General features: G+C 41.7%; 1 protein-coding gene across 1 annotated transcript; it reads right to left on the reverse strand.

The window, feature by feature from the left end:
• Window positions 1-3,700: 3,700 nt before the first annotated feature.
• Window positions 3,701-26,598, reverse strand: RPA1 (replication protein A1). Its single transcript, XM_058854247.1, has 17 exons — window positions 26,445-26,598; window positions 26,053-26,100; window positions 25,702-25,780; window positions 25,084-25,192; window positions 24,164-24,252; window positions 19,478-19,561; window positions 18,117-18,249; window positions 17,022-17,124; window positions 15,843-15,911; window positions 15,510-15,702; window positions 14,277-14,416; window positions 12,531-12,679; window positions 11,113-11,245; window positions 9,744-9,920; window positions 8,442-8,549; window positions 5,090-5,176; window positions 3,701-4,719 (listed from the first exon to the last, which is right to left on the reverse strand). The coding sequence occupies exons 1-17, from the start codon at window positions 26,475-26,477 to the stop codon at window positions 4,612-4,614; spliced, it is 1,842 nt and encodes a 613-aa protein (XP_058710230.1). The 5' UTR covers window positions 26,478-26,598; the 3' UTR covers window positions 3,701-4,611.
• Window positions 26,599-26,641: the final 43 nt, after the last annotated feature.

Here is a 26,641-nt window from a genome sequence, read left to right on the forward strand (position 1 = left end):
GAGCCCATTTCTGGTGCATCCTCTGCAGTGCAGCTTCCCAAGTGCCTTTATCCTAACCTGGGCAATCCCTGGGAATGACATCCCTATGAGATGTAACATCCTCACGTGGGACCTTACAGAAAATTTCATCAGGCAACACAAAAGGAGCCCAGGAGGGTGATTTTTTGGTTGGTTTTGTTGATTTTTAATTTTGTGGTTGTTGTTGTTTAAGATCTCCCTTTAAAGGGCAAAATGTTTGGGACAAATTAAAAAAAAACAAACATAAAAAAAAAAAAAAAGCCTTTGCAAGTGTCCAGTTTAAATAACTTACAAGGATGGGAAAAAACAAAAGCACAACAAACAGCCGAGGAACACTCCCAAAGGCACGCTTTTGGCATGGCACAGAGGCTGAATTTAACAACAAATCAATGCAATATAAACAGGAAAAAAAATAAAAACAAACAACACCCTACCCCCCAAACACAGACACCTAAATATCCAAATAAAATACACAGAAAAATGCGTAACAGGCCTCATGAAAAATCCATCTGGCAATCCAAACTACTTTTTTTTTTTTTTAAATATGCATATGATTGAAATGCAAAAATGTAAACATGAAAAACAGACTTTAAAAACTGCGAGAAGGTCTGTAGGCCTCTTGCATCCTCACAGATAATATATTAAAGAGAATTTCCACTGCCTGTAATAAGATTACTGATATTTACTGCACTACTCCAGTATTTATAATGCCTAATATGCTGCAGACCACTCCTTCCCTTGAACACAGGCTTTGGAAGTAGGCAGCCCACTCCATTTCACATTTTTCCTAAGCCTTTTATATCAAAGTGATGTGAAATTTGCCTTTCTTTCCCATCTGAGTCTCCCCAGCAGCCCTACAGCTGCCTGAGGGCTGAGGGAGAAGCTCCGTGGGGTGGCCACTCTTCTCCAAAGTGGCCACTTGTTCAAGGGCTAGAAAACAAGGAGGCCAAAGGAAAGATGACCAAAAAAAAAGGACCCAGAAGGAAAGTTAGCATTCCCTCCTCGACACGTTATGCTGCATCTTGGGCAGCAAATGTGAGCATGGCTGGGAATTAGGAATCAAAACACCAGACTCATCAGCTTCCACTCTCACGCCCGTTGCACTAAAAGGACAATCCCATCGTGCTGGAACACAGAGCCCACACACACACACTCATCCCAGCTGCCAGGCTGGGAACCAGGCACTCCTGATCCATCCAAGACCACCATTTATTCCTTACTACGGCTCTGAGAATGTGTTACTCCTCCAAAGCTTAACTTTGGGGACCAAAAAAATTCCCAAACAAACAACAAACCAGCTGATGCATCTCAAAAACTCGGTCTGGCTCTAACAGAATCTCCCCTCCAGGGACTCGTAAAGGGTCACTAACAGCTCATTTAAAATTCACACCTGGTGAAAACACAGCTCAATCCCACCAGAGGGAATTAAGACAAACAGCAAACTACCTGAACATGGCCGGGCAGAGCACGCTCCACATCTTCCCTCGGCTGCGCAGAACTTGACGTTCTTGTGTAATTGCCTTGGCACCTGCCTGTTCCCAAACCAGCAGCCTCCCAATTTCATCTCTGCTGTGTACATTTAATTTAAAGCAAAACACGAGCAGCGACAGGAATCCTCACCCAACAGAGATCTAGTTACGAAACAATTCCAGAATCCTTTCAATTGAGCAAATACATATTCAGGCCAGGTAATGGCTGAAGCCATCCAGAATAACCTGGATGGTAGCAGGGGAGATTTATGATGAGAGGAAGGAAGGCACGGGCTGGTTTGCCAATAGTCCAAATTAGCATTGTGAGTCCACTTAATTAATTAGCACAGTCAGAGGAGCCCAGAGCCTTTGTGAAGTTTTCCACAGCTCGTGCCAGTGGCTGCAGGGATCTACCAGGGTTTGGATGGCTATGGGCAGTTGGCAGTGAGGTGGGAGGAGAATGGAGACACCTCCACAGCTTCCCTGCCCTCACTCCTCAGCTGGATACCTCACTTTCCTGGGATTAACAAACAATTTATTAACCAGTTACCATCAGCAGTTCTAGCCCATGCTTGGGAGAAGGAAGGCAAGATAGATAGAGGCATCGTTCTTTTATATAAGTGGGAAATCATATGCCCCTCTCAGGATTCATTCTGCTATATTAGCTCTTCTAGGCCCCTCCTAAAAAAGATCCTCATTCTCCTACTCAGCAGTGTAGTCCTCCTCTGTACTCGCCCCAGCTGAGTTTCTTTTTTGCCTCTCCACATTGCAGGCCAGAGCTGTACATAGCATTCGAGATGAGATCTCACAGCAGAGGCTTATATAATGCTGTGGCACTTGTATAGCTACACTAGAAATACCTTGCCTCACATAGCTTGATGCTTTTATCATATACTAGCTGATTAAAGCATGATTAAAACCCTCCAACTCTTCAGTCACTAATGAGCATCCACTTTAGAGCAGAGGGGTGTTTTTTATTAGTCCTCAAATAAATGGCTTTTCACACAAACTGTTTTAAGTTGATTTTCTGTTCCAGTTCTCAAGGTCATTCAGCTGATCCTGCAAGATATCTTAACGCTCTTGAGTATTGATACCCTCCATCTCTAGTGCTCTGGCTGATGGCACAGTAAACCCAGCAATATGGATGTGCAGCAATTCCCCTCGGGAGAAGGAGCTGCCCCAGCAAAGGCAGGTGTGCAACACTCAGAGCAGCAAACACCTGCCAAAAACAACACCCATAAAAAACTTCCTGGTGTATATGGATGGGCCCAGGAATTGGAAATGAGCCTTAAGGAACATTGTACACTACCATTTGTTCCCAGTTTCCTAAAATTGGGTAGGAGGGATAGGAAGGGAGCGGTACTAACAGACTGGTTAGCAGAGTGGAAAGATGGATTATCACCACTAACCTACCATTTGTCAATCCAGAACTGTGCTGAAGACTGTAATTTTCTAGTCAATGCTCTATAAGCAAGGTCAGAGGGAACAAATACTTCAATAAAAAAATGCAAGACATCAGCAGAAGAACCCAGTCATGATCCTCAGAATCCAAAAAAGAAGAGGTTGCGTTCGCAATTAATGGGCCCAGAATAATGTGCCTCATGTCCATCAATGGAAATGACATTTACAGTACTTAAACACCAAGACTTGAGATGACAAACAGGAAATCACAGGGAATAAAGGGCACCAACTGAATGCACGAAGAAACTGAGCTCTACGGAGCAAAATAAATAAATAAATCTCACTTCTGCTACCAGGGACCCACTGCAGCACTGCCTGGATGCTTGGAGCTGTGCAGCAAATGCCAAGCTGTGAGCTGCAGCCAGGGAACACATAATTAATGTGATTAGGAGCACACAGAGCTAGCATGCTCTGCTGACTGAAAAGCCCAGTAGCATAATTACTGTTTTCTGTACTAGCTCTATGTCTGAACAAATCTCAAAGCCTGGTTAGTTTTAGACTGCTGTGTAAACGTCAATAAAAATCCCAGAAGTGCCAGCTCATCAGCATTCTCAGGCACAGAAATGGTGAAAATATCACTGCATTTCCATGCTGTTAACATCAGGCAAAGAACTCTCCATTCTTCAGTCTAACCTTAGAGTTTGTAATAAGGTAACATCTCCCCCAAGTGAATGCTTATTATGAAAGCTAATTAATTGCTTTCCAGTAATGAGAAGTCTTTGGTGTTCAAAGAAAGCAAAATTCACTACACAGGAATCAAACAGTGTTTATTGAAACAAAGCTCCCCCCATTTAAAGACCTCTTTCTGATTAACATTGTTACAAATAAAACTAAGGAAACTCAACATACAAACATACAAAACATGTATAGGCAGGAAATGCGAGCCAAAAAAAAATCAGTCAGAAATCCATAGTATTAATTGAAGAGAAAACTTAAAGCAATGCTTTGTAGTTGCCTGGATTTCCCTGGGGGATGGAGAGTCAATGCTTATCTGCCTTCCTCAGAAGAGACAATTTTGATTAATATCAGACCCATCTGACTCAGCCTATTAAACCCTGAAGGAAGGATATTCTTCAGATATAAGAGATATGTCTTTGATTAATAATTCTACCATATTGCCATTCCAAGCGTTAACAACTGCATGGCACCTGTGGAAAGTGAAAGCCTTTGAATTCTATGGAAGGGAACTAACTTATACTAATAGACCTGTTCTCTTTTGTCCAGATCTGAAAGCTCTATGACACTGTTCCTCCTACCCTCTGCTGAACAAGTCAAAGTGTCATGGTTGTCACTACTTCCTTGCAAAGAAGACAAAATGGTTATATAATTCAGCTTTACATATAGGAAGAGAGCAAAGTTACTTCAGACATTCTGAGTGATTTGTCTAAAGAACTTGGCAATCTGTCTAGAGATTCCTCTTCAGTGCTGTCAGAGTTTAACAGACCACAACAAGCTCCAAGTCGTGGCCATCAGAGTGCATTCTCACCTCCCAGGGCACATCTCCAGAGAAATGCATCAAATCACTCAGCCCACTACGCTGGGCTGCCATGCACGGTGTAACTAACGCCGAATTGTCACACACCAGGTGGGGAAAAAGTCAATGAACATTATCTATTGAGTTTTTCCTGGAAGTTCTAGGCTCAAGCAGCCAGCACGGGCCTCCTCACCCCAGCTGAGCATTTCTCCTGATGTTGGCAATCAACCTCTTGCTGTATTCTCTGTAGTTCACGGGTTTGACGTCCATTGCTGTGGCCTTAATACGAGATTCGTCCTGTGAAAGAGAAATTTTAGTATGTAAAAGAACATGAAGCACTCCAGGCATTTGGATCCATCCTCCTTCTGCCCCAGTAACTTACAGCTCATGGTATCTGGGTTAGCTGGGAGTGCCAACACGACTCCCAGAGCTATTATGTTGTTTCCATGTGAAACTCTTGATGAGCCTGAGAGGGAGCAGCAAGGATCCCTCCTTCAGTGCTCAAGATTGACAGCATTTGTGTGATCTTTGGAATCTTCTGTTCTCTGTGAGCAAGGGAAACCTCTCCCCACAAACATAAAGAGGAGGAAGTCACCTCCTAGGGAGACAAGTGGAAGGAACTACAAAAGCCACAAGATACATTATTTGCTTTTTGGGCAACACTTACGTTGTAAGTCTCCAGTTTCACTCGGATCCTGAACTCGTAGGTGTTAAAGTTTGCATTTTGGAACACTTCTTCAAAAGCCTGTTCATTCTGAGGGAAGGACAAAGAGAGGGATCAGCTGCAGACACTCCAGGCTCCCACTAGTACCGTGAACTTTGAGAACAGCTCAGCTTTTGGGGAGGTTGGCAAAACACCAGAACTACCTGGCCCACACAGGCAGAGCTTAGTATTCCATGATCACATTTTAGATGCCAAACCCATAATTCAAAAGTTTTTAAAATAAAAAGGTGACAACTTTTTAGCTGCCAAAACAAAGGAACATACAATTGCACTGAATCTGCAACCAGGTATAAGGAACAAAAATACTACCCATCTTCAGGAGCTGCCAAACTGGCTAATTCTGATGTTGTTCTGTGATCACAAACACTGACAGAGTTAACTATTTCCTTATTAATTGCCTTATTAGGCATTCTGGTTTTCTGCTTATCCATCAAAGCTGCATGTATCCTTCCCATCCTGACACAGGCCTATTTAAGAGAATGTTCTATAAAAAAAAGCAGATCCATGTTTTGAACGTGCTTTAATAACCATGAGAAGACTGTGTCATATTTATAACATAAGCTGCTTCTAATTACCATACGAACACTAAACATCATCATCACCATTTATAACAGACAATTTGTCAAAACATTAGAAAAGGAGCAGGCAAGTCGTGGAGACTGAAAAAAAAAAAAAAGGTTTATTTTTGTAAAAATATGAGTCGTAAAAACCTTTGCTGACATTCAAAAAAAATCCTGCATCTCCCTGATGATACTGACAAGTAATTATTAATGCATTTATCTACCAGATGCACTTGACTTGATCAGTCACTCCAGCAGCAGACAGAGCATCTGATCTGGAATTGAATCCACCCCAGTTCCACTCACATTCCAAGTGTTACATCTGCTGTTTTTCACTGTGTGCAGCACTATTTTACACTACACAGTGATTCTCCTAGGGTTCAGAAAAGCACAACAAATGGAGGTGAAGAGGAGCAGCGAGGTTCACAGATTACAGAATTTAGGCATATCCCTCCTGAATATTAAAACCCCTTCCTTTGGCCATCTTATGGATTAGAGGATAAGAAAACTTGCTTAATAAAGCATTTAGCTCCTCTCTGCAGCTCTGTCACAAACTGTGCTAACCATTAGCGAGTTGAAAATGCCCTCAGCATAGCAGTCTCTGCTACCCCACATTACCTCCTTTGGTATCTAACAAGCACAGGCAAGAGGCAGATGAAAAACCTTGCACATGTATCTCTGCTTAGCGTGGTCACGGGCTGTACATGAACTCCATCCATACTGTGAGCAGTGAAAAGACTCCCACCAACTTCACAAGACACTGCATCAGCTCTATCAGAGAAAAACCACTAAGAAAAGCTTACTGCAAATGCATCGAGTACCATTTTTAAAGGCTCATAAAAGTGTCAAATCAAAACCAATTTCTCCTGGAACACAAAGCATTCCCGCTCAAGGGCTCACTCCATATTATGTTCCATTTTCTATCCTCAGCCATTTCCATTAGGCAGCTCTTCAAAAGACATTACATGTTTGTACTGGTACATAGGATCTGCTGTCTCTCCTTCCCCACCCAGTTCTCTTCAGCATTAAAAGCAACTAAGAAATTTTGTTTAAACTCTAGCAGAGATTAAGTATGGCTGAAGTAAAGGAAATATTGACAAGTTAAGAATGGCTGAAAATGGAAATGCAGAAGTGCAAGCACATCTAATTAGAATCCCCCCAGCTAGACATCCTAAGCAACAGAGGTGTCCAGCCTTCATAACACCACAAAAACCCAGTGCCTCAAAACTACCTCTGTACCCTTCACCTCTGACAGAGTGCAGAAAATTTCCAAAAATCATTCCATATTACAGGAAAAATAGCCCAGCTTCACAGAAACAGGTCCACAACAGTGTCTCAAGACAACAGCCTCAACAATCCCTCCTGCTTAATTTCCTTTCCACAGCCAAGCAATGGGTTAACCAAAAACTGGGGTATCTGTGGAATCCTGGAATCAACCAGCCTTAGCCTGGGAGCACAGCAAGGCTCATATGCAATTCAAGAACTTATCATGCATTGCACATCATCATTTAAAAACAAAACAAAGCCACAGTTTTTATACGGTACACAAGTTTAAAAAAAAAAAAAAATCAGGAAAAGATTATTTTGGTTGGAATAAAGACAAATGCAGCAGAAAAGCACAGTGACAAAGGGAAGATAATACTGCCTGTTAATGTCTAATGACTTACAACCTTAAAAACTGTTCTAGTCTGTCACAGAAAGATCACTTCAGCTGCTCTGCTAATGACCCGTTTTACAAATTGTGGTTTTCATGAGACCCACAAAGTTTTGATGATATTTGGTGGGGGAAAAAAGAGCCTTCAAAAGTGGGCTCAAACACATTAGTTCAGAAAGCTTCCTGCCTACTTAACAAAGATACATACAAAGTGTTCTAGAACTTTTTGATTTTGTAAACAAATTTTTGGAACACATTAGGGATAATGTTGTCAGCATTCATTGCTAAACTAAAGGGTTTTTTTTTTTTTTTTTGCAGATTCTTCCACTCTAGGTACAAATGATAAAACAGGCTGGCTGTTCTACTGGAGCCAACACATGTTAAAGCTGTCAGTCCCCCAAAGGCTGTGGCACAACCCTGGAGTGATCATCTGCCTCTCCAGGTCCAGGTGATGAGGACAGGCTGATCTCCAGCTTTCAGCAGCCAAAAGAGCTCAGGGGTAGACAGACTGACTGTGGGAGCAAACTATGGGGGAAAGCAGGCAAATCTCTGTTCTTCAGGCAGATGGCCTGTGGAAAATAATCCCGAGGAGAGTAAACAAGTCCCTGCCAAGAACTTTGGGCTAGGGAGAAGCAATGATTTGTGAACTTGTAAAAGATACTGAAGGCCAACATCTGGAAGACAACCTTGGGCTGAGCTGAGCTGGCCTATCACCCAGAGAAAGGGCAAATTAAATCCTTGACAAATGAAACGGAACATCCCTTTCTTTCATATGGCATTTTTTAATGTATTTTAAATGCTGTTAATTCCCACAGCAAGTACATGAACATGCCCCAGTGCCTTTCCACATTTGCTGTACATTCACACACAAATATCAGACCATGCTCTCTGGTGGATCAGCACCAGTGTTCCACAAAAACCTTACATCTTTGCCAGAGCTGCTTTCAAAACATTAAAATAGTATTTCCTTACCAGAAGGATCAAAAAAAGCCTCCAAGAAATCCAAGGGCAGCCCAATACAAGATGAGTGAAACATAGTTCAACTTCAAGGCAAACAGTAAGAATAAGCTAATTGACTGACCTTTTCCTTCAGTTCTCCCAGGAAAGCTGCATTTTGCCCAAGAATGAATTCTGCTGTGTCTTGAAAACAAGTCACCCACTGATATTCCAGACAGTCTGCAATGGTCACCTAGAATACAACAACAAAACCCAAAAGATTATTTCATCCTGTTGCCCTTTCCTCCAGAATGACAGAAGACAACACAAAAGTAAAAAATATCTCAGAGATACACAGAGTTTCAAATTTCCAGTAACTCTCAGAGCCTGACCTGTATGTCCTTTGAATCACTGAGGGTGGAAAGCAGTGCCTTCCTACCTTTTTTAAGCTCCACAGAATGTCCATAACTTAACAGAAGTTAATACTGGCAGTAGATTGAACCACAGGGAAAGGCCAACAAGACCACAGCAGGACAACAGTGATGGATGCTCAGCTGTGTCCTGCTGCCACTGATGAGCCGTGAGCAGGAACAGCTATCCCAGAACAACAACCACCAAGGGGGACAGCAGCAACTCTGCAAACTGAATTGCACATTCCTGAGTACCTTTCCCAGGTTTCCTGGCTGCTTTGACAATTAGGAATGAAGAAATGGGAGACACTGCTCTGAAGGCCTTGAGTGTACCCTCAGCATCCCCTTTATATTCTACAATGACTCTGCTATGTAAAGCAGTTCATGTGTTCCTAGAAGTTATCTGATAAAAATTATTCAGAAGCAGTTTGTGTTTTGGGGAGGCTGCAGGGATAGTTCCCTTCCCTCTGCATGCCCACCTGGCAGAGCATTTCTAAGAAGCAGACACAACTCTAATTTATAATGTAAAACAGAAGAAGGTTCAATGCCTATGGTGTAAGTGGGCACCACAATAATAATCCCCAGACAACTTTCTGAAGCAGGCTCCATTAAAGCACGAGGCAGAACAATACCTACCAAAAAAACCTGTACTAAATATAGGTAGCAGCTGTAAAAGTGCAATTACTGCTCTCCAGAAATGCCATTTTACTTCAGTTTATCTTCACTACTGAAGAGGCGGAGGCCATCTGTATTCTGCACTGCATAGTACACTTGGAAACCAGAATCAACTGAGCTAGCAGCAACTTTTTGGCAAAGAGAAAAGCTTTTAATTGGAGCACTAGCAAAACAAACTGCTAATCAGCTCAATGAAACATCCTTCACTCAGGTATAGCACACAAACCAGCTGAATACCCCTAACTCCCAGGCAGCACGGACAGACAAACAGCAGCAGCTCGCCCTTCCCTCAAAAGATTTTCTGTTGGGACTGTGCTGGGAACGTGGCAGGAACCGCCCTGAAATGTGATCCGGGTACTCACCAGGAGCATCAGGCGGTATTTGAAGTTGGGGAATTCGCGGTCACACTTCTCGCAGCGGTAAAGTCCATTTTGCTGGTCTATCACTTTCTTGTTGCAATCCTGAGAGGGACATGCCTGGTACATGCAGTTCTCTTTGCGCAGATGTACAATTGTGCCCACACAGCTAAAATAATCTGCCTGGGAGAGTGAGTGTGCAACATTAGCCTCAAAATACTCAATGTTTTCCCCATTCTGAACTAACTACAAAAGCAAGGCACCCATGCTTGGATATTTAGGATTAGAAAGCTTAACAGCTATGGATTACTGGGAAACTGTAAATCAACCCCTCTGTTGCAATAATTTTTAGGCTTCCATTATGTTAATAAAGCCCCTACAGCAAGATTATTTTGTGTTTCCATTGCAGGAAACTCCAATTGCTAGGTCTTCTTTAGATAAAGCATATTTGATTCTCCATTGTGTCTGTTCAAATCTGCACTTTTTCACAGGATTAAGATTCTGCACTTTCCTACGCTTCTGTTAGGAACCAATACAAAAAACAGAAAGCCTATTGTGTAGTGTTACAGATAAGCATTTGATTAAACTATAGCCTACAGAACAAAATACCCACTCACCACACTAAAATAATAATCATAATGGTTTAAGACCATGGTCAAGTCTTTCAGCAGAAAAATAGAGGTTGCTTAAGAAGCATGGGCAAAAACTGTCACAGAAAATAGCTGAATTACAGGTGAAGTGAAAATGTTCAGGGCCAGGTTGGATGGGACCCTGAGCAACCTTATCTAAGGGGTGGCATCCCTAGCCATGATAAAGGGTTTGGAAAGAGGTGATCTTTAAGGTCCCTTCCAACTCAAAACACTCTATGATTTTAAAGGTTTTTTTTTTTTCCATGGATAGAAGCTCTTGTATATCCCAAACAGCTTAGCACTTAGGTCTGAGACAAAAAAATTAAAAATAAAAAGCAGCAGAAGCCTAGAGAGGTTTCTGGAATGAAAAGCCAAAGACCTGGGGTTTATTACCAGCTTTTCTATTGACCAAGCATGCACCCTTGAAAACCACTTCCTCCTAATGCACCTGTTTCTCCTGGAACACTCTGTGCTGCTTATTTGAACATCTCTGGGGTAAAAACATCCCCCCTTCATTGACACGAGGCTTAGAATTCTCTTGCAAACAAAGTATCATGTTGCATCATCGGCAACAAGCTTGGATTTATTTGAAAAACAGTAATATTAATTAATAGCATAAATTCCAAGATAGTAAACACATACTGCTCAACACTTGGACTACTTCAATAAGAAGAATACCTGCACAAAGCCTTGCTTTTTATTTTCTCCCCACTACACAAAGCTTGTACTGAGTGACCATGCCTTACCTTATCTCCTTGTCCCAAGTTCTCAGATTTGGCTTCAAACAAAGTTTTCCAGTTGGTATTTGCTCCAGCTGCTGGCCCACCCCTCACATCAGAGATGGAGGTACATTCCAGAAGCTGCCCCTCGGAGTCAAACCTGCAACCACAGAGATGCACTTCTATTTTTGGAGAGCAGACCATACAGACTTATCAAAAGCTTACGTTTATTTTCATGTGCTCGATACATGAGGGATTTTTTATCAATGATTGCAAAGGAAACAATTACAGTAATATGTGTATATTGCAAACAAAAATAGCATTTCAGAATAAGTTAATAGTCTGACTTAATTAGCACAGTATTTTATAAACCCACAAAAGGAGGACAGCTTTGTTCTATATAACTGCAATTTGTTTGCCAGCTAGTGGTCAAACCACGCACTGCACACTTCTTAGAGGCAGGCAGATAACAAGATTTAAGGGCATCAAGATATTTCCATAATTAAAATTAAATTACATGGTACCATTATCTTCGCAGCAGCTTCGAAAGAAAAAGCAAATAGCATTGAAAAGATTATGCTTCCTCTGTTAAAATAAGAAAGCACAGCTCTTCAGCAAAAGGTTGCACTGCATTCCCGTTGTGATGGGCTTTGTGATTTCACAAACACACCAACGAGGCTCAAAGATTGAGCTTAATTAAAGCGTGACAGTAATAGCTCAGACCCACAATCAATTTTATCTCCAACAAGCCTCTGAAGTATGGGAGAGCCACAGCTCAATGACAAATGGAGGATGCCATTTATTTCATCCACATTTGGGTGATGTAACTGGAATCTGAAGATTCAGGATTCACAAGTCTGATGCTGTTGGCACTTAACCCTCTTCACACACACACACACCACATCTCACCACATTCATACTTACAACAGACAATTTAACAACTACTTACAGGAGAAGCAACAATGAAATCGCTTTGTTTTCCTGACAATAAAAGAGTTATTTTGCTATCTGAAAAATATCTAGCAAGAACTAGACACTGAGAGATGTCAAACAGTCCCTCCACACTAACTTGAGTGCATATCAGATTCCACACAATGGAAAAGCCTGTGGAAAAAAACACTGTTCTCTCAGATCAAGCCTCAGAAAGTAGAGCTGGTCAAGCCTGATTTCATGCTGCCTTCCAAGGCTTTGGGTCAGCATGCACTATCCCGATTTCAATTTTTCAAGGTCTGTCATGGAATTAAAAGTTTTTTGAATTGAACAACTTAAGAAGGACACTCTTCCAGGCTCTAGGGCTTGCAAGCCAGAGAAGTTTCTACAGCTCTGGAAGCCATACCCTCTGCCACCTTCCCTCAGTGCTACACACACTGCTCAAGTACAGAGAAACAAAACAAAGCAAATACTCTGCAGGAGGTTGAAACCAAGCAACATAAATACACTCATACCATCCTCGGAGCTTGAAAGCCTCTGGGCTATCAGGGTTGATGACAACTGTGCTGGAGGACAGGACAGACAGGCTTCTGCCACCAAAGTCAGAGACACGGGCTCCTTTGATGGCAATCACAGGTTGTCTGGAACCATCAAACTGTTCAGCCTGCATGTGTGAAAAACCAGAGAGCAGCAGCAGCAGCATGTTACAGGAAAGGCACTGAACTTGTGGTCATAATTCACAGATCATGACAAGAAACCAAACTGCCCCGCTGTATCTAAAAGGTGAGGTTTTAAATGGTGTCATTAGGAATTTAAGCAAAGGTAGGTGACAATTTTCTGTGCAATCCTAACACCTCGTTTCCTGGGGAACCAGAGAATCCTTAAGTCACACCATGGGCTGGTTAGAAAGGATAGGTCCCCTCTGTCAGCAGCTTCACACCAGGATTTTTGGAAGGGAGATGTGTTATGGGGATGGAAACAAAATTAATTGCTCATATCAGACTCCTCAGGAGATGAAACAACTCACTCAGTTTCACTGAGCCAATTGTGTCCATCTTACTACCACTTACACAGAAGTGCAGCTATGCTGACCAAACATTTTTACTCAACTTTCCATCTTCTGGTTTTTATCTCATAAAGCTGCTCTAATGCTGTTGAACTGCCATCCCATGAATAGCCTGACACTAACAAAAGATTCTCATGGCATGAGAGAGGGTTTGAAAGATATAGATTTTATGGACCCCACACCACTCAGCAAGCAAGGGGAGGATCATGTGCTTAAAGATAACTAATGAGCTGGAGTTGCAGTAGTACTTACTGTACCCATGAGATGCAAAAAGAACAGAAAACACATCCCAGCAGTCATGGCAGTGACTGCTATAAGGAATATACAGATTCTAACCCTAACTCTGCCAGCTGCAAGCCATACATCACTCCCCCCATCAATACTTATTGATATTTCTGTTGTACAAACAAGCAAACAGATTTAACTCTGCAAAATGCAGATCCTGATCTCTGCTGGAAGAGTTATGCCAGGAATTGCATACCACAAGTCTCTGCTGTTATAACCTAGTTTAGTCTTAAGGCTTTGCAATACTGAACTTCAGTTTACTTCATTTGTATCAGCAGATGGTTAATGGTGTTTAGGTACCTACAGTATCAGTGCACTTGATCATTTAGCCATAAAGCATCACTGTCAAGCTGGCAGGATCACTCCCATTTTATAGACTGGCACATAAATCCCTAAGTATCTATAACAACAGTGGAAAACAAAGTAGCCTGTTAAGAAGATAAAGAAGCAGTTTACTGCAACTGTTCAAACTTTCACTTCCAAGGCTCTGATGCTTTAAACTCCCACTCTGAGACAGAGCCTCTCCACCTGCTCATTAGGGGAACATGTATCCCACCCTACAAATAAAATTCATCTCATTTGAGACAGCCATAGCCACCAGGCTTTTCCACAATTAAACTGCAGCTCATACCCTTTCCTAAACTAGGAGCCTGTTACCTTCAGTATTTTGGCTTGAGACATAATGTCTGCAGTAGTTCAGAACACATTAGTCAGATCATGTCAGCAGTTTGTCAGGGAAAGGTTAAGAACATCACACCTGAATGCAACCAGACAGTCTTTCACCTCCTCTCGGCCCCTGATCTTTGAACACCCAGGACTGTGTCAGTGCTGTGCCCATCTCAGGTGACAATGGCACTTCTTCGCCCTACACCAAGGAAGCTTTGTTAAGAACAGGTAAGAGAGCACATACCTCATTTCCCCACAGCGTAGCTGTCACCAGTTTCCCTGATGTATCCATCAGATGCACATTCCTCTTTGAAACCTCCCTATTGCTAGCTTTCACTGTAATTTTAGTGACATCTTCGTAGCTCTTGCAAATTCCAATTACATCTGAGAAACAGTTACAATTTAGAGTTACTCAAGGGTCACAATCGGGGAATACAAGATCACAAGAGAAGAATTCAAACCTACTGTCAGATTTTTACCTTGTAACCCAGCTCCCTATTGAAATGAAATCTGATATGGAAATTAAGTGTATTATGGTAGGAATGTTCCACTACAGAACTCTTCAGTGCTTTAATTTTGTTGACGCAGTCATTAAGATATTCATGAATGCAAGCCTCACCACATTAGAGAGATCAAGGCATTGTACTATCTTTTCCCATCACATTCTGTCAAAGGACTTCAGTCCTGATCATGAAACACACACTTGCTATTAAAGCACAAGCAAGATCCTTCAAAGTGACTGTAACACAATGGAACAACTGGCTCGTGCCTCCACATAACTCTGCAATCCTAAGTTGCAACTTTAACAAGTCTGCATGTTCAGGTGGTAAGAACTAAAGCAATCCCCTGTGCAGTCCCTAAAAATATATCACTTTTAATATTACCCATCTACCTTTAAAATTCCCAGCTGAATGTCTCTGAATCACAGGCATCTTGTGCCTCTGAAACCTGAGAACCCTCGCCCCCACCCAAGCCTCTGATTTTTCCGGAGTACTCTGCCCAATGAATTACAGAAAAACAAACCTCCAATACTTCACAAAGCAAGCCAAAACAGTCATGCAGCTTGGACTTGGATGCAATGAATTATGCCAAAATCACTACAGAGATAATTAGATAGTGAAAGAAAGCAAGACCACAGAAGGTATGAAATGCACACGTGCTGAGCAAGGGCATTTTTTCCTTTCAGCCTTTTTCTGTGGCAAACAGTGATCACAGCACAATAAACAACTATCACCTACTGCCTGTAGTTTGAGGCATACGTTTGAAGAATAATTGATATATATTGTTAGAAAACAGGGTAAAATCATCCTAACAGGAAAACTGCCTGAGGTATTTTTAATGGCAACCATCACTGGATGACTTCAATTAAGAGACCACAACACTCAAAGCATCTTATGCTCACTACCTGCCCAGAATTCAGGACACAAAAATCAAACTTCAAAGCTTTAGAATTTGCCATTTTTTTACTTTGACTGACCAACAATCGAGTCTTTGGGCGTGTTCTCCAAGTCAGAGATGGCTACAAAATCAAACTGAACAGATGGGAGATGCTGGGCATCATCACAGGGCACAACTGAAGTCTCATTAGTGAATGTAATCTCATAGTCATTCTTAACAGCTGTATATTGCTTGTTAGCAGTCTTCAAATTGCCTTTGGTAAAATAATATACCTAGAGGAGAAAGCAATGAAACAGGGGATATTATCAGCAGTCAGGGAAAATAGATTGTGTTCACCTTTAAAAATCCTTGCTAGGCTCAAGTTCCTCTTTTCCAGCTCCTGTCAGTCTAAGAAAGCACAAAGCTACCATACCTTGTTCAATTCAATGAGTGGAAAGAACTTGTCTGCTTGATCGTTGAATGCAGTAGCTCTAATCTCACCCTGCAGGAAAATAGGGGAGCTGGTCAGAAGTGAAATTTGGCATGGAAAAAGATTAAAAAAATAAATAAATAAATCTTTGCAATGTTAAGCGGCAGCAGTCCTGCAGAGACAGTGGGGTCTGCCAGGGTAGCTCCAGGCATGTGAGAAACAAACAACATCCTCTTCACATCTGCAGTTAGAGCTAAAATGACATATTCTACACCTGACAATCAAACCTCATATTCAAGTCTCATTAGTACATCTACAGCTTCAGAATAAAAGGCGTAAGAAGTACATCCATCATAAAGACACCTCTGAAAATGCCAGTAAAACTGGCAGTGATGAAATAAAATTCAAATAGACCCCGCAGCTCCACAAGTTAGCACACAGTATATTGTGATGGCTCCCACTCAGATATGTCTATAAGTAAGAATTAATAACAATTATACCCTCACTAGATATAAACACTGTTTAAAAAAAAAAATTAATACAGACACTATGCAGAGAAAACAAATGCCTGGTGACAACATGTTACATTATTAACCTCACATTTTACACTCAATATAATCTAGCAGAATCTTGTTTGTTTTCACGACAGAAGGCTGTAATTTGATAAGAGGTTTGACAAACTGTAAGTTTAGTTAGATTAACCAGATACCATTCCCCAAACAAACCACAGAGGAAATTTCTCAATGTTACAATAATTTGTACTCCAATTTCCTCATGAAAATTGAAAGCTTGTAACTTGGAGGTAATGCTCCTCTCACTCCCTGTTTTGTAAGGTGTAGCTCAGCCAGGAGGAGATGTCACTCTCAATCTACAGGAAACCACCACAACCCTCAGTATTAGGTTGTCAGTTTGCATAAACAAGTCTATTTTGAAGCTGCAAAAATCCAGTCACACACTATAGACTTTGATGAAAAATAATCAGCAATGCTGCACATTTAAGACTTCATTCTGGATAAAAACTGGCACGTTGATGCGCAACTTAATGAAAGCAGGGATACAAGTTTCAGTTGTAATAAAAAAAATCATTTCCGAAAAATGCACTTTATTTCCTCTATTCTGCCTTTATGAAGGGTTCATCAGCATCTGGCATACATTATCTTTGTCTCAACATATGACACTTACACTTTCATCAACCAGTTCTACGGAAAAGAGCTTTCCTTCACCACGGGAGTTGCTCCACGTGCGGATCTGACCCTTCTGGGTAACACGAGCACAAATGGTCCACCTGAAATCATGCAAGAAATCACTGTTCTGCATCTCTTTAAAGAAGAGATTGACTTGACAAACCTTTGGAACTGGAACTGGCTTAAAAGCCAGAATCTTCCCACTGCACCTCGGCAACTCTTTCCACTGCTTTCTGTTTTAATGGCCTAGACCATTAAAGACAGAAAGTTGTGGAGAAGGCAACAAAGCAGCCATAAAGCATCCAGTATGATAATAATCCTTCTGCACAGAAGCAGGCCTCAAATCTTTTACTCTTCTAGGGTACATTTCTCACACAGCAGTTTGCCTGCTCTGAAAAGCCACGCCAGAACTCAAGAGCTCAATTATAGGATTCGCATTTAACTTGGGTAATCAAATCAGTTTGCATAACTTAAAAATGTCATTCACTAAATAATTACATCCTCATGCTTTTCAACAGCTCAGTAGCCGAAGTGAATAGCTTACTGAGCTGTTTTGTCATTAAGTTACCAAAAAGAAGGTTGCTTTAGGAAAAAAAAAAACCACAGACAAGTCAATCGATTTTCAACTAAAATATTAAAAACCTATCAAGCTCAGCAGGGCAGCTGCACCAAGACAATGGCAAGGCAAATCTCAGATTGTTAAGGAGTGTTGATGCAATTTAAAAAGATAAAAAAAAAAGAAGAAAAGAACACCCTTCCCCACAGAAAGAAAAAAAAAAAAAAGAAGCAAGCAGAAAACTAAACCCCGAAAAAAAACCCAAAACAACAATGAGAAAACAAAGCCCTGAAAAACCAAAACAAAGCCCTGAAAAACCAAAACAAAGCCCACTAGTGTTTCTATGGAAGGTTTTTTGCTTGTTTCTCTGGGTGGTTTTCTGGTTGTTGTTGGGTTGGTTTGATTGAACTTAACCAATGAAGTCCAAAGAACTCAATTAATTATTTGACAGAGACTGACACACAGAAAAACAAAACAAAGCTATTGTTCCTTCATGCCTGTGACATGAACAAGGCCTGGCAAACCACAAGAACTCACTTGGACTGGTATGGATTCAAGCTGGCAATTGGCACCACTTTGACCTGAGATCCCCCAGGTGTCTTCACGGCACTGGGAGCACTTGGTTTTCCAAACTGGTTGGAAGGAGCGTGGTACTTGGGAGCAGCAGGACCTTCCAAAAACCACAACAGAGCAGAGAGGATTTCAGCCTTGCACACAAAAATCAGGTTAAAACCAACTCATGGTGCAGAACTTTCCCACCACACCATGGGGAGCCACACAGGGCAAAGCTCCAGGAACACTGGAGCTCCCTGCACCATGTGGACACCACACAGGGGCTTGAAGTTTGTTGCATCCTATCTGCTCTTGGTCACAAGTGTTTTCTAGGCTGCAAAATGCTGCAGAAGAGACACTCTCAGACCTTTTAGAGTGCTTGCACTGAAGTGGAGATGTGTCCAGAGTCAACCACTTGAACACAGTTTAAGTGGCAAACAACTGTTTAGCAGTAAATTCTCTAAAATAACAGAATCACAGGGTGGTTAGGGCTGGAAGGCACTCATTCCAATCCCCTGCTAAGGACAGGAACACCTTCCACAAACAACCTTACCATCCAATACAGCCTCAAACACTCCCAGGGATGGGAAGTGTTAGATCAAGACACCACTTGGGGAAACAACTAAGGAAAAATACCCCACAAATAGTTTTCTGACATAAAGTAATACTGCTAATTCTAAACTCAATCTTGTCAATGTATATGCAAAAAACTCTCGTGATCAGCTTTAAGCAAGGAAGGAGAAGCTTGTTTTCTGTTGCAAGTTTCTAAGCAAATGTCAAAATTTTACTATTTAAAAATCCTTCCCAAACACAGGGGTAAAGAATACAGACAAGTTAAAGCGGCACCAAGAATTAGGATTGACAACTTTTTAGCTCAAAAAAAAAAAAGTCTACAGGCTGACATTTAAATTGACTGCGTCTTTCAGTATCTCACTGAAATCTTGATCAAAAAGACACGTTTCTAGATGTACTATCAAATAATTTCAGTGTATCACCTAAAATGTTTGGCCTCTTATCTCAGCATTGGTAACAAACACAGTTGGTGGCCAGCTCCAAACTGCAGCCCAATTTGGGTGTCCACATATCTGTTCCAAGAATGCAGTGTAAACTGAATAAAGTTGGGGTTTTTGGGCTTTCTTTTTTCCCATGGGGAAAAAGGGACATTTTTTTCCCCCTTTTATAACCAAGTATAGAGCTCTCTTAAGAGAATTCACCTTGTCAAACTGTGGGTTACTCCTCAATGAGAATTTCTTGTGCAACACCATTAGTGAAAGGATTTTATTTAAACTGAACCTGTAGTTTCTCACTGATCACATATCAGAATTCCTGCTCAGGATGACTCTTACCTGCTCCAGACAAATTGCCATTTTGTTGCTGTGGTCTGCTGGGTGCTGGGTTTCCTGCTGGAGCTGCAGAACGTTGCCCCTGTCCTGGTAATTAAAATGGAAAACGACCATAGAGTAGGAGCACAGTAATTAAAAGTACCCTTCTAGGAAATAAGACTTGCATGCAAAAAAAAATATAATTAAAACCATAAAAAATTACATAAAAAATATAATTAAAACATGCTAAAATCCAGGTATTTAAGACATAGGAACAGCAAGCTATCTATTGAACATTACCATGAAGGAATTCCAGTCAGATCTCTTTCCTCAAGCAACTGCTTTCTACTTGGAAAGAACTCAGGGCTGATGGTGATTTAAAAGGACAGCCCTGAAGTAATCTTGACAACTTTTCAGTGTTTATCAGCTGCTATTGCTCTGACAGGTAGTTTCTGCTCCTACCTAACAGCTAAGATAAAAAACTGTAGAGAATTCTGCCTCATCACTCAGAAAGGGCCAAAAATCCACTGGGTAAAGTCAAATCTGAAGTTAACCCAAGACAAAGAAAACACCTGCTGCATTTTATTTCCGAAATATGATGATGTTTAATGTGGGGGTGATGGAGTCATCACTTCAGAATTCACCAGTGCCCCTCATGGCACACAGCAGTAAATTGCTTAGGGAGCAAAGTGATGCCATGGTAAGAACAAAGTGTCCATTTTTTTTTTAAGATTTCAGGGCTTTTACTTTGTTTAAATTAATGATAAATTACAAGGGCAAGAGCAGACAGCCGGATCTAAAATAAAAGTCCATTAAAAGACTAATTTACCATTCAAAAATTTGAATTCCTTTACAACATAATTTGCCTCTAGATGAGAAAATATCCAACATTTTTGTCCTTTTGGACACAACTAATCATTAAAAGTCTTGCTTTGGAGGGAAACCTAGGCCTGAGCAGGCAAAACCCCTGTGATTTGGGATGTGAGGAGGAGGAGGGTCAGAGAAAGTGCAAAAGAAGGTAAGACCAAGCCTATAGAGCACCACAAGGAACAAAATCAGAGAATCCTAGGACAGAGGGATGGCAGCGAACTACAGGAAAGGAGAAGCAGCAACAACACAAGGAGACCCCAGCGTGGTGTTGCCTGATGTGCTCCAGAGTTAACCCTCTGGTTATTTTTAATCCAAAATCCAGGTCCTTGCACAAACCCCAATCTGCTCCTCTAAGTTGCCGCAGCAGTCACATCGGTGAACTGGTGACAGTCTCCCTGGCAACAGTGTGACGTCAGACAGCAAAATGTGTATTTGCTGCAGGTTCCACTAGATGGAGGAGCCAGGTCTCCCCCTTGCTCAGTGGCCTCAGGTGCTCACAGGGTCAGCATCCACACCCAAATTCATTTTGTGCAAGGGAAGGTGGAAAAAAACCCAACAAGACGCATTAAGAGAAAAATATGTCTGGTCAGGGGAGGAATATTCAGGAAGAACAGAATGTGGGTATGAGGCAGCAAGAGGTTTCCTTATTACTTTTGTTCCAAAAATGGTTTTTTCTGTAGGAATTTGTGATTAAAAAAAAAACAAAAAACACTGAAAACCAAACCAAAGACCACCACATCCATTGGAACACGTGTGAGTTATGAAACACAAATTCACATTTTAATGGCTGCCTACCCACAGCCAAGTGTTTCTCAACAGAGTAAGAATAAATTCACACATCTGTGCATGTGTTCAAATACAGAAGTAGCAGAAATATCTCTCCAATTTTCTCGCTTGGAGAGCCTAGGGACTCCTAAACTGTGATTTTTGGTGGCTGGTGGCCTACAGATCACTTAAAGTGCTCAGAAAACCGAGGAGGCTGCCTGGTTTTTGCTGTTAGTTTTTATTAGCAGGAGGTGATAAAACCAGCTGAAATACCTGCTCACATTTTTGCTGTATGTGGTGGGTGAGGCAAACCCAAGACCTTTGCCTGCAGCTGCCCCACAGCCCACTCAAAGGCAGTAACTGTGGAACAGGAGCCCTCAGCTTCCAATAATTTGTCACCAAGAGGTTTTGCCACAGAACCATGACACGAGACCTGCCCCAGAAATGAGCAGCAGGGAAGGGAGAGAAGGGAAAAAACCCCACACTTTGAAACAACACACACCTAAATCACAGCAGTGGGAAGGGCCAGAATGAGGAGTTCAAGTGAATGTGTAAGTTCATAAACATTTCAACATGGGAAGATTAATGACAGAAGTTAAACATAAGCAGAAAGTCATTGTCATAGTGAAAAGAAAGTCCAGCATCAGAGTAATTTGAATGAGATTAACGACAGTAATAACACAACCATCCAGTCTTCAACAAGAACTAAACTGCTCAGTCTTAATTTTCAATACTATTATGAGAGGCTGCCTGAAAAGTTTTTATGATTTGTAATAAGAAGATTGTGTCTCCAGCTTCCTTGTTAGGCAGATTAACCACCTACTGCTCCCATGTAAAGTGGCCAAAAGCCAGCTTCTCACCCCCCTGGGTCCCACTGTGCTATTACAGTCTGAGAAAGAATATTCCTTAATCCTAGGTCTGGCAGTCTGATATCTGTATTTCAAGGAAAACCAAAAGTAGGGCTAAAAGATACATTTTTAAAATACCAGAACTTTTTTCTTTTTTTTTTTAATGGAAACCACGGAGTACATTTAAGGTGCTCATTTTGCATTAGCTGAGTGTCCCTCAAAAATACAATTTCTTAATATATACAGGAATTTTGAGAATATGCAACTTGAAATACAAACCTCTGCCATTTCATCAAGGCCTTCATGACAAATCTTGCAGCCTGCAGAGCAGCAGGGCTGGGTTAAGCTTACCTAATCTAAACTATTACCATCTTCTTTATCAGAAACCTTATTTAGTATCAAATAAAAGGGTATGAAGTTGTCAGAATAAGATCAGTGCTAAAATGAAATACACATCACATCCTATTTGGCATCTTTCATCTAGTGCAAGCCCACACATATTATGACCACAGACCTGTAACATCTCCAAAAGAGTTTAGATTTGAAACCTTCGCTGCAGAGTATTTTTGTAAGTCCAAATGAAGAACACAACTTTGATCAAAGTAATGGTAATTTTACCAGAATTTATAGTTAAAGGTATATTTTCAGCTCAGTTCTGTCAGATACCACGTTCTCAGTGGTTTCTAAGCAACAATATAACTGAAAAACACTATAGTTCACAAGCTCTTGTATCACACAAGAAGGGAAATGGGAGAAAGGCACAAAACAGTCTGCTCAGTAGCTATTCTGAAAGTCTTGGTCTCTACAGCAACTGTGGGATTAAACCATAAAATCTGAGATGTCAACACATTTTTTAAACAGCAATTAGCTAAGTAACTATCAAAGGAACAAAGGATTCTTTAGGCTCATTTAACAAACGCCCCTCTTAATTCCCTTGGAAAAAGTTAATGAAGAAAGATGTCTTTGACTTTGCAACAGAATAGATTTTTAACCAGAAGAGCAATGTACCTACCACCACTATTTGTCCAAACTATTCTACAGAAAACTCCTGCCACTAATGTGTGGTCCCTCAGTAATAAAAATATATTAGTTCACTTCTCTCAGGATAAAAAAAAAATCTTCTTGAAGAGCTGTTTGCTATTAAATTCCAGCCATTATCTGTGTATACATCACTGACAGAGCTGTTCAAATATTTTCTTTAAGTGCTTATTATTCTCCCTCCTTTTTAAAAGATCAGAATTGGAAGAGCAGAACAGACTTTTGAACGTTCTCGGAGGGAAAAATGTTTTAATTTAAAAAAAAAAACCCATATTTGCATGAGAACTGCAAGCTCAGCACATAAAAGTGAAGAAGATAGTTATTTATGCAACATGATGGATCCAAACAGATTCATGGCAGGTCAGATTAAGGTCCACTCAGTGCCTCAATCCTTTTTCAGCTGGGCATGGTAGGAACGGGTGCTCAGGGAATTCTGTGCTCTCCTTGTTTTCATACCAGTCTCTCATCTATGTACTTGGAACAATCTAAGTTTTAGTGCTTCCTGCACCTAACATTCATGCAGAGGATGTATTGTTATGTTTAACAGCCTTTAATGGATTTCTCTTTCACATCTAATTGCTTTTTGAACCTGTGCCAATTTTTGGCACCTACCTCCACAAGTTCCATAATTTAACTATGCAGTTTAGGGGTGTGGTGCAGCCTTTGTTTTACAACCACTGCCTGACAACATGAGAGCTAAAGAGCATCAAATGAACATAGAAAAAAGAGAGAGAGAGAGATTAATCATTCTTTATTCATCCCCTCCACGCCATCTTAGACTTTTACAGATCATTATTCCATCTTCCTCCTCCTGTTTCTTTCCAGACAGGAGAAATTAGAATCTATTTGATTACTCATTATGAGGAGACATAAAATAGCTTCCGCTTACTTACTGGAACTCGAGGTAGAGACCACTCACTACAATAAAAACCTGTCAAGGTTATAAAGTATGGATACTCCAAATACCATGGAGAGACTCAAACTTCAGCCTAGTGTAGAGTTTATTAAAATAGGAACAAACCCCAGTTTGTGTGACACAAACAAAAAGGATTTCCAAGATCTGGACATCACTATTCCAGGCACAAAAAAAAAAAACCCTGAACATGTCTGACTGCTTTTTTTCAAGTGAAAGAGAGAAGATGAAAGGCTCTCTGAGCTGACAGAAAAATATTTGTTTACAGATACTCACCTTCATTGTACGGCTGGGGATTGCCAATAGGCCCACCAACCTGATCAGCAGTTTGCAGGACGTTTACATCCATCAGGATAACCACTCTCCTACAACACAGAACAGACAGCAAATAAAGACTTTCACTCCCTCTGCAGCTCCCATCTCTGAATATCCTTTGCAGCAGGTGAGAAAACCAAGCATTAAGAGGCTGATTCTTTGGATGAAGGATCTGAGAGACAAAAGCTCTCCAATGTCAACTAAGCTCTCTCAAAATGGACAAGTAAGCTTGAAACAATATCACACTGCATCGAGGACAGGTGATGGCAGGCTGAACAGGCACCAAAAATAGCTTGGGAAACCACTGTGTTTTAAAAGTAGCAAAACCATACCAGGTTTTTATTCCCTGCCTCAAAAGTCGTTTCTTCCCAGAATGGAAAGAATACAAACCTCAGTTCACATCCTGTGAGATATATACGTAGCTTTTCTGTAATACTTTCACCTGGATCCCTTCTCATTTTGCCATTGTCATTCCCCTCAAAATTCCCTCCTATCCTATTTCCTCAAATTTTAATAAAAGACCAGATTCCACAACACCTAAGTAAGAAGGTATCTTTATTGTTTCTTTTCAACAGCAAATAATTTTAAGGAAGCTTTGTACAAATATTTGGAGTATTCCAGCTGGAGTTGGAGTATTGCAGCTGGAAACTTTATATTACTAAATCAGTGTACAGATACATCTGATCCCACCAGAGTTATATTCTGCAATTTATTTCTTCTGTTACTGGTACTGTGGACTTTCCCTCTCGCACCCTAAAGCCTGAGTATTTCCAGGTAATCCAAACCAAAAGCACTTGGCCTCTGCTTAATCACAAAGCACAGAGCCCCCACTAGCACAGCTGCCTTTCTGTAGGGCTGTACTTAAAGATTAACACAAATACCTTCCATCTTTCAGGCTGTTGACAATGAATCTGTTAACCTGGCAAACACACCGGGCTGACAAACGTTCCTCTTCCACCAGGGAGTTCAGCTGTGTTGCCAGCATGAATGCTGCAGGAAAAGGAAAATATTGGAACAATTCACAATGCCAGCTTTAAAAGGAGCTGCCATGGCTGGCCACACCTTTTTCAGCTAGTCAGGTATTGCACTGGATCTACAACTTGGCAAAGAAAACAGTGCAACTCCTAAGAAATCACTAAAACTGACCAGACACTATATTGTATTTATTCCCCAAACTTCAGAGTGCAGTATAGCTAGAATGACTGTACATCAAAGAACTGAGAGGAGGATGAAGCTAAATTACTTTAAAATCAATGTTACATGCATAGGTTTCTGTACTTTCATTATATCCTGCAGCAAGTTGACTGCTTATATTTCACCAAGTTCCAAAAGTCAAAGATTTCACCTAAATGACAAAATGCAGTTGCATGCTGCAGAGCCTGTGGCCCAGCCTGGCCCATGTTTTCCCTCAATATTTATTTCAGTCACCAGATCAGGAATTTTAACACCCTTAGCATCTCCATGTTTAGAAAAACCTCTCTGCAGCTTGTCATACTCACAGGAGAGGGTGTTCACCCCATCACTCATCAGCACTCGGTAACGTGGGGGCCCAGTTCCTGTGGCAATAGCCCGTGTATTCTGCAGGGGAGAAAAAAAGAAAAGGCTGTCAGTTCACATTTGCTCAGAAACTTTTCAAAACCAGAAAGTGAAACCAACAACAAGCGACTCATCTATTCGGCTGTTTTGAACACTAATATCAACGGCATAGCCCAAGCAATGCATAACAAAATTAGGAGAACTAAAAGTAGAGCAGCCTTGCTCGGCTTCTCTGCAGAGGAAGTGTGGCTGCACTCAGGACTCCACATGCAGTCACCGAGGGGCTGCCACACGAGGGAAGGGACAGTACTCACGATGACTTGCAGCACGGGCTTGACGACTTCCTCCCCTTGCATTATGGCCTGGAGAAATGAAAGAGACGCTCAGAAAATTGCTACGGCCTCGCTGGGGATGGCCTCGCCACCCACAGTGACAGAACCACAGAATCAATGAGCTTGGACGGCTGAGATCATCGGGCCCGACCTAGGAAGGGTTCTAGCCAAGGAGCTGAGGACGAACTGCCGTGGAAGAGCCAGGGACGCGGGTGTGGCCGCCACCGCTGAACCTGGAGCAGCCCCCGGGACCAGGCCCCGCTCCGGGCCTGCTTCTCCCCTCGGGACCGGGCCGGACCCGGTGCCCAGGCCCGGCTTTCACTTCCCACCCTGACCGGGACCAGGTCCATCCCAGCCCACCCCGAGCCGCTCACCGCGATGGCCCCCTCGCTCAGCCGCACGCTCATAGTGCCGCGTCCGCCGCTGCCGCCAAATCCTCCCGCTGCCGCCAAATCCCGCCGCTGCCGCCAAATCCTCCCGCCGCAGCTGCCGCCACCGCCTCCTTCCGGTGCCACCGTACGTCCCACCGTGCGTTCCCCGCCAGCACTGCGCCTCTATTGGCTGCTCGGCG

Source organism: Poecile atricapillus, chromosome 21 (assembly GCF_030490865.1).
Source record: "Poecile atricapillus isolate bPoeAtr1 chromosome 21, bPoeAtr1.hap1, whole genome shotgun sequence".
Classification (NCBI taxonomy): domain Eukaryota; kingdom Metazoa; phylum Chordata; class Aves; order Passeriformes; family Paridae; genus Poecile; species Poecile atricapillus.

Excerpts from the sequence above, each read along its gene's own strand:
- RPA1 (XM_058854247.1), bottom strand. The coding sequence starts at position 26,477 with ATGAGCGTGCGGCTGAGCGAGGGGGCCATCGCG. Across the intron at positions 24,253-25,083 it reads AACAGCCTGAAAGATGGAAG|GAGAGTGGTTATCCTGATGG; the intron begins GTATTTGTGTTA and ends TCTGTGTTGTAG. Across the intron at positions 11,246-12,530 it reads GCTTTCAAGCTCCGAGGATG|GTTTGACTCCGAGGGGCAGC; the intron begins GTATGAGTGTAT and ends CTGTGGTTGCAG.